Source organism: Quercus robur, chromosome 11, assembly GCF_932294415.1.
Source record: "Quercus robur chromosome 11, dhQueRobu3.1, whole genome shotgun sequence".
NCBI classification, from domain to species: domain Eukaryota; kingdom Viridiplantae; phylum Streptophyta; class Magnoliopsida; order Fagales; family Fagaceae; genus Quercus; species Quercus robur.
Window position 1 is genome coordinate 46,523,464 of NC_065544.1, and position 12,921 is coordinate 46,536,384.

At 32.9% G+C, this 12,921-nt stretch overlaps 1 protein-coding gene across 1 annotated transcript; it reads right to left on the reverse strand.

Moving 5' to 3' along the window:
• Nucleotides 1–3,862: 3,862 nt before the first annotated feature.
• LOC126706053 (histone H2B-like) lies at nt 3,863–4,565 on the reverse strand. The gene has a single exon (XM_050405313.1). It carries the CDS (start codon nt 4,477–4,479, stop codon nt 4,033–4,035), a length of 447 nt encoding a protein of 148 aa, XP_050261270.1. The 5' UTR covers nt 4,480–4,565; the 3' UTR covers nt 3,863–4,032.
• Nucleotides 4,566–12,921: the final 8,356 nt, after the last annotated feature.

Genomic DNA, 12,921 nt, shown 5'->3' on the forward strand with positions numbered 1-12,921 from the left:
TTAAACAAGGTGTCACTTAAGAAATAATCATGTGTAAGTTATGTGCTATTAATTTCTGTCTAACTTAACAGTAAAACTAACGCCAAGGTGCAAAGTGTAACAAATGTCATAGTTTAGGGTGCAAAGTGTGCATTCGAATAGTTTATGATGCAAAGTGTAATCTAATGTATAGTTTAGGGTGGTAAAGTGTAATTTCCCCTTATTTTTGTCTATCACACCTTTTTTGTGTTATTACTTATGTTTTTCCTTTTTGCTTAATCATAAAAGTAAATTGTTGAAATATATCTAACAAGAAGTTCAAGCATTGCTTGAACTCAATTAAGAATATATTTTGTTATGGACAATGTGAAGGTGGAGCACCCCTACCCACAACGGGGTGTAAAGAGTGTACCCAAACTGGTACAAGAAGAATAATAAGGAGTTATTGTAATTATACTAAAAGAGTTAGTCTTACACTATGTTGAAGTCTAAAAAATCACAACATCCAAGCCCAAAGAAATAACACAAGGGGCCATAAAAAGTGAATTTAAAAAAAGGTGGTAAGCCTAAAAGGCTTGAAGTCTAAAAGCCATAAAGGGACAAGCCTTAAAGCCAATGAGAAAAGAAGGAAGAAAAAGAAAAAAGGCCCCGTCTGTCAAGATCAAAAGATTGAAGAAAGACGAGTGTAAAGAGCTGAGTTAGGATCCCCAAAGGCAGCCAAAGGCTCGGGATCCCCGAGACGTGTAGCATAGCTAAGATTGGATTAAGACAGCTCAAAGGCAAAAACACAAGAAATGAAGGGCAAATATGTCCTCAGGCACCAGAGATGCAGCCAGGGCCGGCTCTATGGTGGAGCAAAAAATGCAACCGCCTAAGGCCCCAAGTAAAAAAAAGGCCCCTAAATTTTAACCAATAAGATTATTTATAATCAATAAATAAAATAATTTTTTTTATTAGATGAAAAACAAATAAAAAAATAGAGAAAAATGCAACGTCGTCCACAATATTTTTCACAACACTTTTACAACTAATGCTAAGTAGCAAGTTATTATAGCCTATTGTTGATGGCAAAAAAATAATTATACTGATATTTTCAAATAAAAAACAAAAAGCAGTTTAAAATCTGGGATTTGTTGTAAAAAATATTGTGAATGTTGCACTTCTAAAAAAAAAAGAATAATAATAAGAGTTTAATTAGCAAACTTTTACTAGTTTTCATCTAAATCTACCACTAACACCACTGTTTTACTTACCACTATCAATCTACCACACCAACAAGTATGAAAAATTTTGTCAAATTTTTTTTGTCTTAAAAATTCAAAAAAATAAAAAAAGTCTATGTAGTTCATGTTAATTAGTAGTAATTTTGCATCTAAATAAGATGATCAATCTTCGCCTTAGGCCCCCAAATGCATCAAGCCGCCCCTGGATGCAGCAAGAAAAGTAGAAAGCCTAGAGTAACCACTCACAATACAAGGGAACGGTACCTCGAGGAACCAGAATGAGGAGCTATAAAAAAGAAAGTAGCAAGAAAGACCTTCGAACCAGTAGAGATGGATTCTGCTCACTTGAGAAAAATGACAAAGAGGAAGGACGGCCAAAAGCTGAATCAAAAAGGGGTAAGAGGTTTTGAGGAACGTGAAATTAAGAACAGGCGCATTCCAAAATGGAAAGTCAGTCATGGGCTTTCAAAGAAACAGTACCAAAAGGAGGAAATTATGAGAAATAGGGAAAGGCTCAACCTTCTGGGTGATGGGTACAAAACGGGCTCTGGTACCCAGGGAGCAAAGGAGGGGAATCAATAGTTCCCCGGGACCCTAGAATGACACTATAAAAAGGGGGGAAGGCAGCCAGCAAAATGGGGGAATTTGGGAGCAAGCAATAAAAAATCTCGACAAAAAAACCATTAAGAAAACTCTGTCAAATTCAAGGGAAAACAGTAAAATATCTCCTGGTATCCCAGAAACAGCCACTATAGTACATACTTTTGGAAGGATTCAGATTTTACAAGTCTTAGGGGCTTGGATAACTATCAAAATCTGTAATTTTTGAGCTTATTTGAACCTCGAATCACGTTTTAGTGAGCACATTATAACCATAACTAAGGAAAAACTAATGAAGTATTTCTTATTAATCCAAGGATTCCTAACAATTGTTTTGTGTATTTCTTGATTACTTTGCACTCTTTTGCTATTTTTTATTGTTGTTCAATACATATATTCTTGTTTTGCTAGTTTATGTGCATTGTAGGAAACATGCTCTGTGTGCCACTTGGTTCTTAAACAACCCCTTTAGTTGCGGGGAACCAAGCCCAGTCCACTAAACTACAATTATTTGGCCCAGGATTCTTGGGCCAGTGTGCTGAAGAAAAAGGCACTCTCACACACTAAAAAAGAAAAGAAGCAAGAAGGCCACTCCATATAAAAAGAGTAGTGGTGTAGCTTTGTTGTTTACGTATGAGAATTAGGAGAAAAGTTGTCTCGTGAGAGAGTTGAAGACTAAGCTTTGTCTAGTGTGATAGTGTGAGGAAACCTCAAGGTGTATTATGTTTGGGATTAGTTTATGTTAAAGAATTTTTGTGAGAGTTTATGTGTGGTTGTAATTCCTCCTATTAATGGTGGATTTTAGTCGGTGTTGTGTATGGATGTAGGCTTTTAGAGTTAATTGAACCACAATAATTTTATTTTTCGCAGTGCTTTGTATTATATTTAGCATGTATTTCATAACAATATTAAACCATGCTCCCCACAAGCTAGTATCTCATGCTCCTGGCACATGAGAGATTTTTCCACTCCCTAGTCCCCACATAGAACTCTCTCTCTCTCTAGTAAATTGAAAATCTTCTTTTACACCTCAAATTCCTTCTCTCACTCCACTTCACTAAATGCCCTTCTCAAATAAGGAAAATACTTATCATTAAGAAGATCTAAGCTGGTTGATAAGCAAGAGAATTTGGCCAACTCTTTGTTGTGCACAGCGGAACATGCTCTCTCTCTCTCTCTCTTCACCAAAATACCAAGTTTTCCTTTTAATCCAAAGGGCACATGGAATCATGATTGGTTTACTATTCTATTGTAGCTGGAATCATGATTTTGTTATTTTTTAGCTCTGACTAATTATTGGCCATGTATTGTTGGATTCTTACATGCATTCATTGTTGAGACTAATTTGCTTCAACTTTTAACACGCTGATATTGAATTGTTGGATTTTCATACGTATTAATTATCAAAACTTTTCAGCTTTAACATACCGCTAGACACATATTATCATGTATTATTTTACTACAGGATGTCGCTATATATTTCTCTACATCTGACTTATCATTGGACATGTATTAAAGAATTTATAGTCCACTTATCATTTGTCTTCTTTGGGCCAACGTTGAGTTTCAATCTCTACCCACAAAAATTTACCAGTCTATGGACTTCACAAGACATATTAGCCAACTGTTTTTATTAAACTGAGAATAGCTATCCTCTACATGATTTTAGCATTTTCATTTGTAATTTTTTTTTCATTTATAATTTTGTTAATATAATAAGAATAAATTTAATAATTCATATGTGCTCCATTCTTCCTCCAAATTCTCTATGCTGTTAATGCCAAATATTTCACAGATTGCATAGAGCTAATACATATTACACTCTTGGCCCTATTTTGTTTGGTATAAAACGAAAAAAAAAAAAATATATATATATATATATATATATTGATAAAAATCCCAAAGTTGTGACCTATATCCCTGACTACTTGATTTCGTTTTTCCCAATTTACTAGTTCACATGTACATAACAAGAAAGAAATAACCAATTTTAAAACTACAGCGATTTTAATTCAAAACAGTAACCAAAAGAAGAAGAGGAAAATCGAAGAACACAACAATTAAGAAAAAGCTATCCGATTTCATTTTTACCATAGACATAATTTGGATCGAGAAATCCATATTGTTCAATTACAAATACCACATATTAAAAAAAAAAAAAAAAAAATCATTCATTCAACTACGAAACCCTAACCCTAACCCTAGTCACATATTGAAATTTCCTTCACTTTCAAGCGCTAGTAAACTTAGTCACCGCCTTGGTCCCCTCAGAGACGGCGTGCTTAGCGAGCTCACCGGGCAAGACCAAACGGACCGCGGTCTGGATCTCCCGAGAGGTGATGGTTGGCTTCTTGTTGTAGCGAGCCAATCGCGAGGCCTCCTGAGCGAGCTTCTCGAAGATGTCGTTGATGAAGCTGTTCATGATCCCCATGGCCTTGCTGGAGATCCCGATGTCTGGGTGAACTTGCTTCAACACCTTGAAGATGTAGATCTTGTAAGTCTCCACGCTCTTCTTCACGCGCTTCTTCTTCTTGTCTCCGGCGCCGGCTCCGCCTTCCTTTGGCAGCTTCTTCCCTGCCTTCGGCTTCTTCTCCGCCGGAGCCTTCTCGGCCACCGTTGATTTCTTCTCCTCTGCCGGCTTCTTCTCGGCGGGCTTCTTCTCAGCTTTGGGAGCCATTGGGAATTTTTCTCGGAAAGTGAAAAGGTAGAAAGGACTTTTGAATTGTGTACTGAATAAGCGGTGTGAGGTTTTTATTTTTTGAGTGGTTGTGAGAGGTTTATATAGAGAAGAGAGTTGGATTCCTATTGGATAATAGGGACTTCACGCGGATCGGTGACGTGGAATGTGTTTTCCGCCGTTAGATTGTTTGTGAAATTGACGGATGTGGCGCAATGCAGAGTTTGGGGGGCGTGGATCGATGACTTGGATAATTTTATGACCGTTCGATGGAGGACTTGAGAATTGACGGCTGAGATGATTATTTTCATTTCGTGAATTGTTTGGGTCGCGCGGGCATATCTTTGGTTTTTGGTCTTTGGGTATTTTTCAGTTTTCACCAATAAAGAAAATTAGCTTAAAGAACTTTGAACTGAAATTATCGGAGAGGCAATTTTGGAAAATAAGGAGTCATTTGGTGAAAAAGTGTGTAAAAATATGTTTAATGTTATTTAAATACTGAAAACTATTACTCAAAACACTCTATCAAACAGCCCCTAAAAGTGAGAACAACACTTCACCACTAATATTATATAAATTTTAATGAATTCCAATTAATTGGACTATTGGATTGAAAAAATCATTTACCGTTTAATAAAAATCTAGCACCAAAAAAATAATCAATCTATAATTGAATCTTATTTACATTGGAAAAAAAGGCTATTAGTGTCTTAATTTAATGATGAAAAATAATTATCATAACCCAATTTGACCTTGTTGGATTTAAAAATTCACAACTCATCACATATATTGATCATTCAACCTTCGTACGGTCTTGTCAAACTTATACATGTTCTCAAAGCCATGACAAAGACATGATTAACTCATTTAGTGTCTGTTTTGGAATAATTTTTTGTTGAAAACTTTTTTGTTGAAAGTGTGTTATTTGTGCTTTGAAAAAGTAATAAAATGTGGAAAAAAGTGATGTTTTAAAAAGCTGTACATAAAAGCTAAAAGCTAAAAACTAAGCATATAAGATAATACCAAACTAACACTTAATGTTACTTTCTATGTTACAGTACTCGGCAAAAGAGAGCATAATAGAAGTGTCTAAATATTGACCATATCCCTAAGATATTGTCGATTTAGGTAACTCGTATGGATGTGGTCAATTTGGGTAACTTGTATGAATGGAAGGAGAGAGTATGTTAGTTATGAATGCTCTATGAGGTTAGTAAGTTCGTTTTAAATGAAGAGGGGTAGTGCCAGAAATATTTGTGATTATTATAACAATTAATTAAGTGATTATTATAACAATTATTATAGAGCTCATTCAAGGGAATAAAACAGTGTTATAGTATGAGGCTAAATTTACTGAGTTGGCTCGATTGGCTTCTCATGTTGTGTCTGATGATGTTAGGAAGGCTAAGAAATTTCAAAGGGGACTACGACCAAGTATTAGAACTAGGATGGTTGCCTTACGGATGAAGGCTTATTCTAAGGTAGTGAAGATGGTAAAAGTTGTTGAGAAGGAGTGCGAAGACTATCAGAAAATTCGAGATCAAGATAAAAAGAGATCCAAGCCTAAAGAATCTCAAAAAGAAAATGAAAATGACAAACCATTCAAAAAGAAGACTACAATAGAACTAGAGCCTAAGGTGGTGCAACAAGTAATAGAGAATTGTTTGAAGTGTGGTAAAAAGCATAATGGTGTTTGCTATCGTGAAAGTGGGGCATGTTTTAAGTGTGGACAAATGGGACATCGTATCAAAGATTGTTCAGCTTTGAAGAATGAGCTGATGGTTAAGCCTAATGATGTAAATCAACGGCCAAAAATCTAAGGACGAGTGTTTGCTATTACTAGGCAAAGTGATGAGGAAACTAAGTCAGGTACCATCTCCTTATTTTCTCTTATTAAGTGTTGTATGGTTATGATAGTAGACAAGGAAGTAATGACTCACTTAATTCTCTTTAAGATTTGAGATTTCGATATGATATAATGTAGATTGGTTATCATGATACTTTTGAGTTCTAAATAGGGGTTATATTCAACGGTGTATTTCCATGTGGAAAAGATATTATGCATAGACAGTAGGCGATTGAATAGGATGACTGTGAGGGAAATATATATATATATATCGATTACCCAAGATTGTCCTTAAATCAGGTTACCATCAACTCTAAGTTAAGAAGGAAGATATTCTTAAGATTGCCATTCATACACGTTATGGATAGTATTGAGTTTTAGTGATGCTAATTTGGTTGACTAATATCTCTCTATGTTCAAGGACTAAGGTACGTCAAGTTTAGAGGTCTAAACTTATTTTAAGGGGGGGAGAGTGTAATACCCCAATTTTGTTTTTATGACTATCACAGTACCTTGTCATTTTATTAATATAGAGTTGAAGTACTATATGTGTGTGCACAGTAAGATGGGAGTAGACAATTTTGTGGTGCTACAAATAGGTGAGGAAATTAAAATTTTAGTGCATACAATTTAGTGAGGCAATTAAAATAATAAATAAATAAATAAAAGAGGAAGATGTTTTATGGGCTTCTTGGAGATTAAAGAGATAAGCTCAAGTGGGTTTTAAACTCCAACCCACTACCCCACCAAACCCATATCTCTGATGCCTTAAAATATAAGGTGAAGGAAAAGATAAATTAGGGTTTTCATAAGCAGGGTTTCATCACTAAGGAGGCTAGGAAGTGTGTTTTTCCCTTAAAGTTTAGAAGTTATAGAACACATATAATTGAAGAGGCAAAATTATTTAGGGGCATAAGATTTGGCTACAAAATCAAGGTGAGAACCCCATCTCAATATTTCTATACTGTTTATAAATCTTGAGATATATTTACGATTTTGGCAGCATGATAAGATTCAATTATGTTTACTATTTGACCAATCGATTACAATGGAAAGATGGTTATATATATGAGCATTATTCATGTAAAAATCCGATTGTAATACTCTTAAGTTATGATATTTTTGTATTTTATATTGATTACCGTTGAAATTGAGGACCTTGGGTCTAACAAAGGATTATATATATTAGATTAATTCCTAAAAGTGAGTACACGATTTCATTGAATTGCCTACAGATTTCATTTGAACATAGATTCCATGATTATAACCTTAAATCCTAAATGTGGCCTTGTATCCTTACGTTTTCAATGGGAATATTAATTTAAGTTCTAGGGTATTTCGGCTGCTGCTTCTCTAATGGTAATATAAGATTTGAGCCAATGCAATGAAACATAATTGGCCTCTGTGTATATGGCTTGCATGTTGCCCACTGTGCATCCCCAAAACAAGTGATTTTTGCCATCAAATTTCCTTTCGGATATGTATATATTAAGTCCTATTAGATTTGCCACGTTTCTTTGATTATGTATATTAGGTTGGATTAATGTTTTCTTTGGTTATATACATTGGGATGGTTTAACGTTTTGTTTGGGGTTTTATAATAAATCCTAGGTCAATGATATTTTGGCTACTGCCTTGCTCATGACAATATGAGTTTCGATTAATGCAAGGATTTATTATTGATTAGAATACCATTGGTTAGAGAAACGTTAATTTAGTGTTGAAAGTGTTATTAGTTCAGCAAAGTATAATCCTAGTGAGTCTATTTGTATAGTTCTATAAGTTTTATATTTTGTAGAGGATATTAAGAGGGCGTTTGGGCTCCGCGTCTGTGCGTCCGCGTTTTCTCCAGTTCACGTTTTCTCCTTTTTTTTTTTTTTTTTTGGCCCGCATTTGTTGACTTTGGGAGACAAATTTTACTGTTATGAACAGTGAATGCACTGTTCACGCACTGTGCTGACACTGTTCACGTATTAAAAAATATTAAAAATGGGTCCCACGGTACTATTTACACATTTAAAAATTATTTTGCTACAGTGTTTTCAGTTTTCAGTTTTCAGTTTCAACAACAATAAGCTCAATCCAAACAGACCCTAAGTATATTTTCATGATTGATTATAGGTCCCATTTAAGAGTGTTTTGAGGCTTTTTGGAGGTTGTTTCGGTTGAACTTTCAGAGTGATTCAAGTGCTGTAAGTAATTATGCATAATATGCACAATTTGTTCATTAGGTTCTTAGATGTCAAAAGTTTTCAAAAGTTATGTTTTAAGCTTACGTTTACTAAAGTTTATCAAAAGCATTTTTACATCATTGAAAGAGAAAGTTCAAATTTTAAATGTTTTGAATGTCCGAATCTCATTTAAAAGATGATTTCTAAACTAAACTCTTTTAAAAAAATAATCGAGTTTCAATGTAAGTTTTCTAAAATGGTTATTGTTTTTTAAGTTTGTTTAAAACCAAGTGATTTCAAAGCCATATTCTTATTTTCCAAATGGTACTTAAGACGTTTTCTTTTAGCAAATTTGTTTTTCAAACTTACTCAAGAATTGTAAAAATATATATATAAACTCTTCAGTTCTTATTCATTCCCTAAGAGAGTCAAGCATCCTTTGATTTATGATTCAATTTGATATTGTGATATTCGATATGCCTTTATTGTTGGAATAATTGTTAATATTAAGAAAATTATTCTATGTTGTATAAACTTTGCTTTTTATAATACGTGACTCAAAATAAGTGTTTTTAAAATTGATCATATATATGTGTAAATCCACTCACAAGATTGTATGTGAAAATATGTGTTGATCCTTCACTAGCAGGGGTTAGATGTTGGTATCCGCTCATAGGATTGTATGTGAGAATATGTGATGTGTATATGTGACACTGTGCTCTAATAAATTATCAGTATGTGTTTTCAAATGATTTTAAAGTGTGATTATATATGTATTAAGTGATTCTTTATATGTTTTAGAATGATTATATTTGATATCATTGAATGAATTTGTGAAAAACCAAAATACTTGTGCTTTGCTTGACTCTATCTTGTTGTGTATTGTGTATAACTACTTACTGGATGTGTGGCTCATCCTATCAATTACAATTTTCATATTAAAGTTTAGTTGGGGAATAGAACCTTTGGATTACTTATAAGGTGCAAGGTAGAGCGTGAGAGTTTTTAGGCAGCGTCAATAATACCTGAAGTCTTAAAGGATTATTAGTTCTTTTTATTCTGCTTTAGATTTCACAGTATTTTTGAGATTATTCTAAATTGTGGATTTTAGTATTTTAAAAGATTGATTAAGAGCATTGTTTATTTGGAGTTTTATTGAATTATGTTTAAATTAATTATTTTTATTGAGTTATGTAAGATCAGCAAGTTAGTCATGCATCTAAATTCATATTCCATGGATTTGGGTCGTGACAGTGTTAGGGTGAGCTCTGATACCAACACTATCACGACCCAAATCCATGGAACATTTATTTAGATGCATGACTAACTTGCTGAACTTATATAACTCAATAAGCATAATTAATCCAATATAAATTAAAACTCCAAAGAAACAATACTCTAAAAAAAAAAAAAAACCTCTTACAAAAATCTAAACTCCACAAATTGGAAATAATCTCCACTATATAAAACATGAATTACAAAAGAAAGGTAACTAAAATTCTATAAGTCTTCAAGTAATACTGAAGTCGCCTACAACTTCCACGCTTTACCTTGCACCCTACAAAGTGATCCAAAGGTTCTATATTTCCAACTACACTTTAATCTGAAAACAGTAATTGATGGGGTGAGCCACACATCTAGTAAGTAATTATACAGAATATACAACGGAATAAAGTCAAGCAAATCACGAGTTTGATTTCACAATTTCACTCAAAATATCAAATATAGTTTTCCAAACATATAAAGAACCACTTAATACATATATAATCAAATCTTAAAGTCATTTGAAAACACACACACACACACACACACACACACACACACACACATATATATATATAATTGATCAGAACACAGTGTCACATATACATATATCACATATTCTCACATACAATCCTGTGAGCGGATACCAACATCTAACCCCTGCTGGTGAGGGATCAACACATATTCTCACATACAATCCTGTGAGCGGATTTACACATAAATTTGATCAATTCTAAAAACACTAATTTTGAGTTACATATCACAAAACAAAATATATACAAAATAAAATAATTTTCTTAATATTAAAAATTATTCCAGATATAGAGATATATCGAATATCACAATATTGAATTGAAACAGAATCAAATGATGCTTGACTCCCTTAGGGAACAAATAGGAACCAAGGAATTATATAAATATTTTACAATTCTTGAGTAAATTTGAAAATTCAATTTGCTAAAGGAAACATTTTAAATACCATTTGGAGAATAGGAATATGACTTTGAAATCACTTGGTTTTAACAAATTTAAAGAACAAAAACCTTTTAGAAAACTTACTTTGAAACTCAATTATTTTATGAAAATAATTTAGTTTATAACTCATCTTTTGAATGAGATTCGGATGTTCAAAACGTTATTTAGAATTCAAAGTTTCTTTTTAAAACATTATTTAAAGGTCGAAGTTTCTCTTTCAATGATGTAAAAATGCTTTTGATAAACTTTGGTAAACGTAAGCTTAAAACATAATTTTTGAAAACCTTTGACATCTAAGAACATAATGTGCATATTATGCATAATTACTTACAGTACTTGAATCACTTTGAAAGTACAGCTGAAACACCCTCCAAATAGTTTCAAAATACTCTTAACTAGAACCTATAATCAATCATGGAAATATACTTAATATCCTCTACAAAATATAAAGCTTATAGAACTATACAAATGGACTCACTAGGATTATATTTTGCTGAACTAATAACACTTTCAACACTAAATTAATGTTTCTCTAACCAATGGTATTCTAATCAATAATACATCCTTGCATTAATCGAAACTCATTTTACCATGAGGAAATGCAATAGCCAACACTTTAGGGTTTAATATATAACCCCAATGCAAACGGTGGCCAAAACCAATATGATTCTGTTCATGGACTTAATATCATTGACCCTAATGGATTTAATATCACACTATTTTGGGATGAAATTACAATTTGGATAAAAATCAAGTTTGTCAATATCCTTCAAAACAATTGTAGTAGTATTGAACCTAGAGAACAAAACTTGTTTTAGGGACCCACGGTGGACAACGTGAAAGCCACACACATAGAGGCCAATTCTAAGATTTAATATATACACAAATATTTCTCCCAATGAGTTTAATAGCATATAACCTCAATGAAAAACGGTGGGCAATATCAATGACTTATTATATATATATGTATGTAAATATCCGAAAGAAAAACGTAAGCCATAATCATAGATTAGAACTTGTAATTCCATGGCTCAATTCAAGAACGAAGTCTGTAAACACTAACTAAAAGTGTAACAACAATTCTAGGAAATATCCCTTTTGAAAAATCTAAACATCATTAACGTTCTTAAGGTCAAATTCTAACTCTTTTAAATTCTTTGTTTTTAATAGATGAAAAATCATACCTGGAACAATTGGTTGTCTCTTCAATTAACTCCAAGGAAAAAACAATTGGTTCTTTCTTCCACCTTATATTTTAACGCATCAGAGATGTGGGCTTGGTGGGATAGTGGGCTGGAGTTTAAAACCCACTTAAGCTTATCTCTTTAGTTTCCAAGAAACCCATAAAACATCTTCATCTTTTATTTATTATTTTAATTGCCGCACTAAATTGTATACACTAAAACTTTAATTTTCTCACCTATTTATAGCATCACAAAATTGTCTACTCCCATCTTACTGTGCACACACACATAGTACCTCAACTCTATATTAAAAATGACAAGGTACGATGATAATCATAAAAACAAAAATTGGGGTATTACAATTTTGCTACGACCATAACTTTTGCCATAATGTTGATATGGTCAGTTGTGAGTGTGAGTGACTTGCCTATCACTTTGACATGTACCTACCACTTTTCTTCACCACCCACAATCGACTACATCAAAATTGTATCAAAAGTTGTCTACATAGAGTTTCTCTTATTCTAAACGCAATTGTGGTTAAATTGTCATTGTCTATAGTGAATAAACAGGGCTATCACAAAATGACCATTTTTTTTTTATTTTTTTTATTTTTTAAGACTAAGAGCACTAGAATTGGGGAGTGTAACACCCCCCAGTTGCTATTTTACAACCCAAAACACCGAAAACTCACTCCATCCGGGTTTGTAAACTTAAAAAAATTTGCAACCTATGACCAATAAGGTTGCATATATGCAACCTTATTGGTCATAGGTTGTAAAGAAAAAAAAAGTTATTTTAATCTTGTGGTTGTGTGTGAAGAGAAAAAGAAAGTGGGAGGAAAAAGAGAGAAAATAATACTTTTTATTATTTTATTAGGTAATTTATATTATTTTATTAAATTGTATGTAAAAATAAAAACTGGGATGTAGAGTAAGGTTTAAAATGGATTGGTAAAATAGATAAAGTAGTGTTTGAGGGTACAAAATATGTTTTTTTTTTT

Excerpts from the sequence above, each read along its gene's own strand:
- LOC126706053 (XM_050405313.1), bottom strand. The coding sequence starts at position 4,479 with ATGGCTCCCAAAGCTGAGAAGAAGCCCGCCGAGAAGAAGCCGGCAGAG.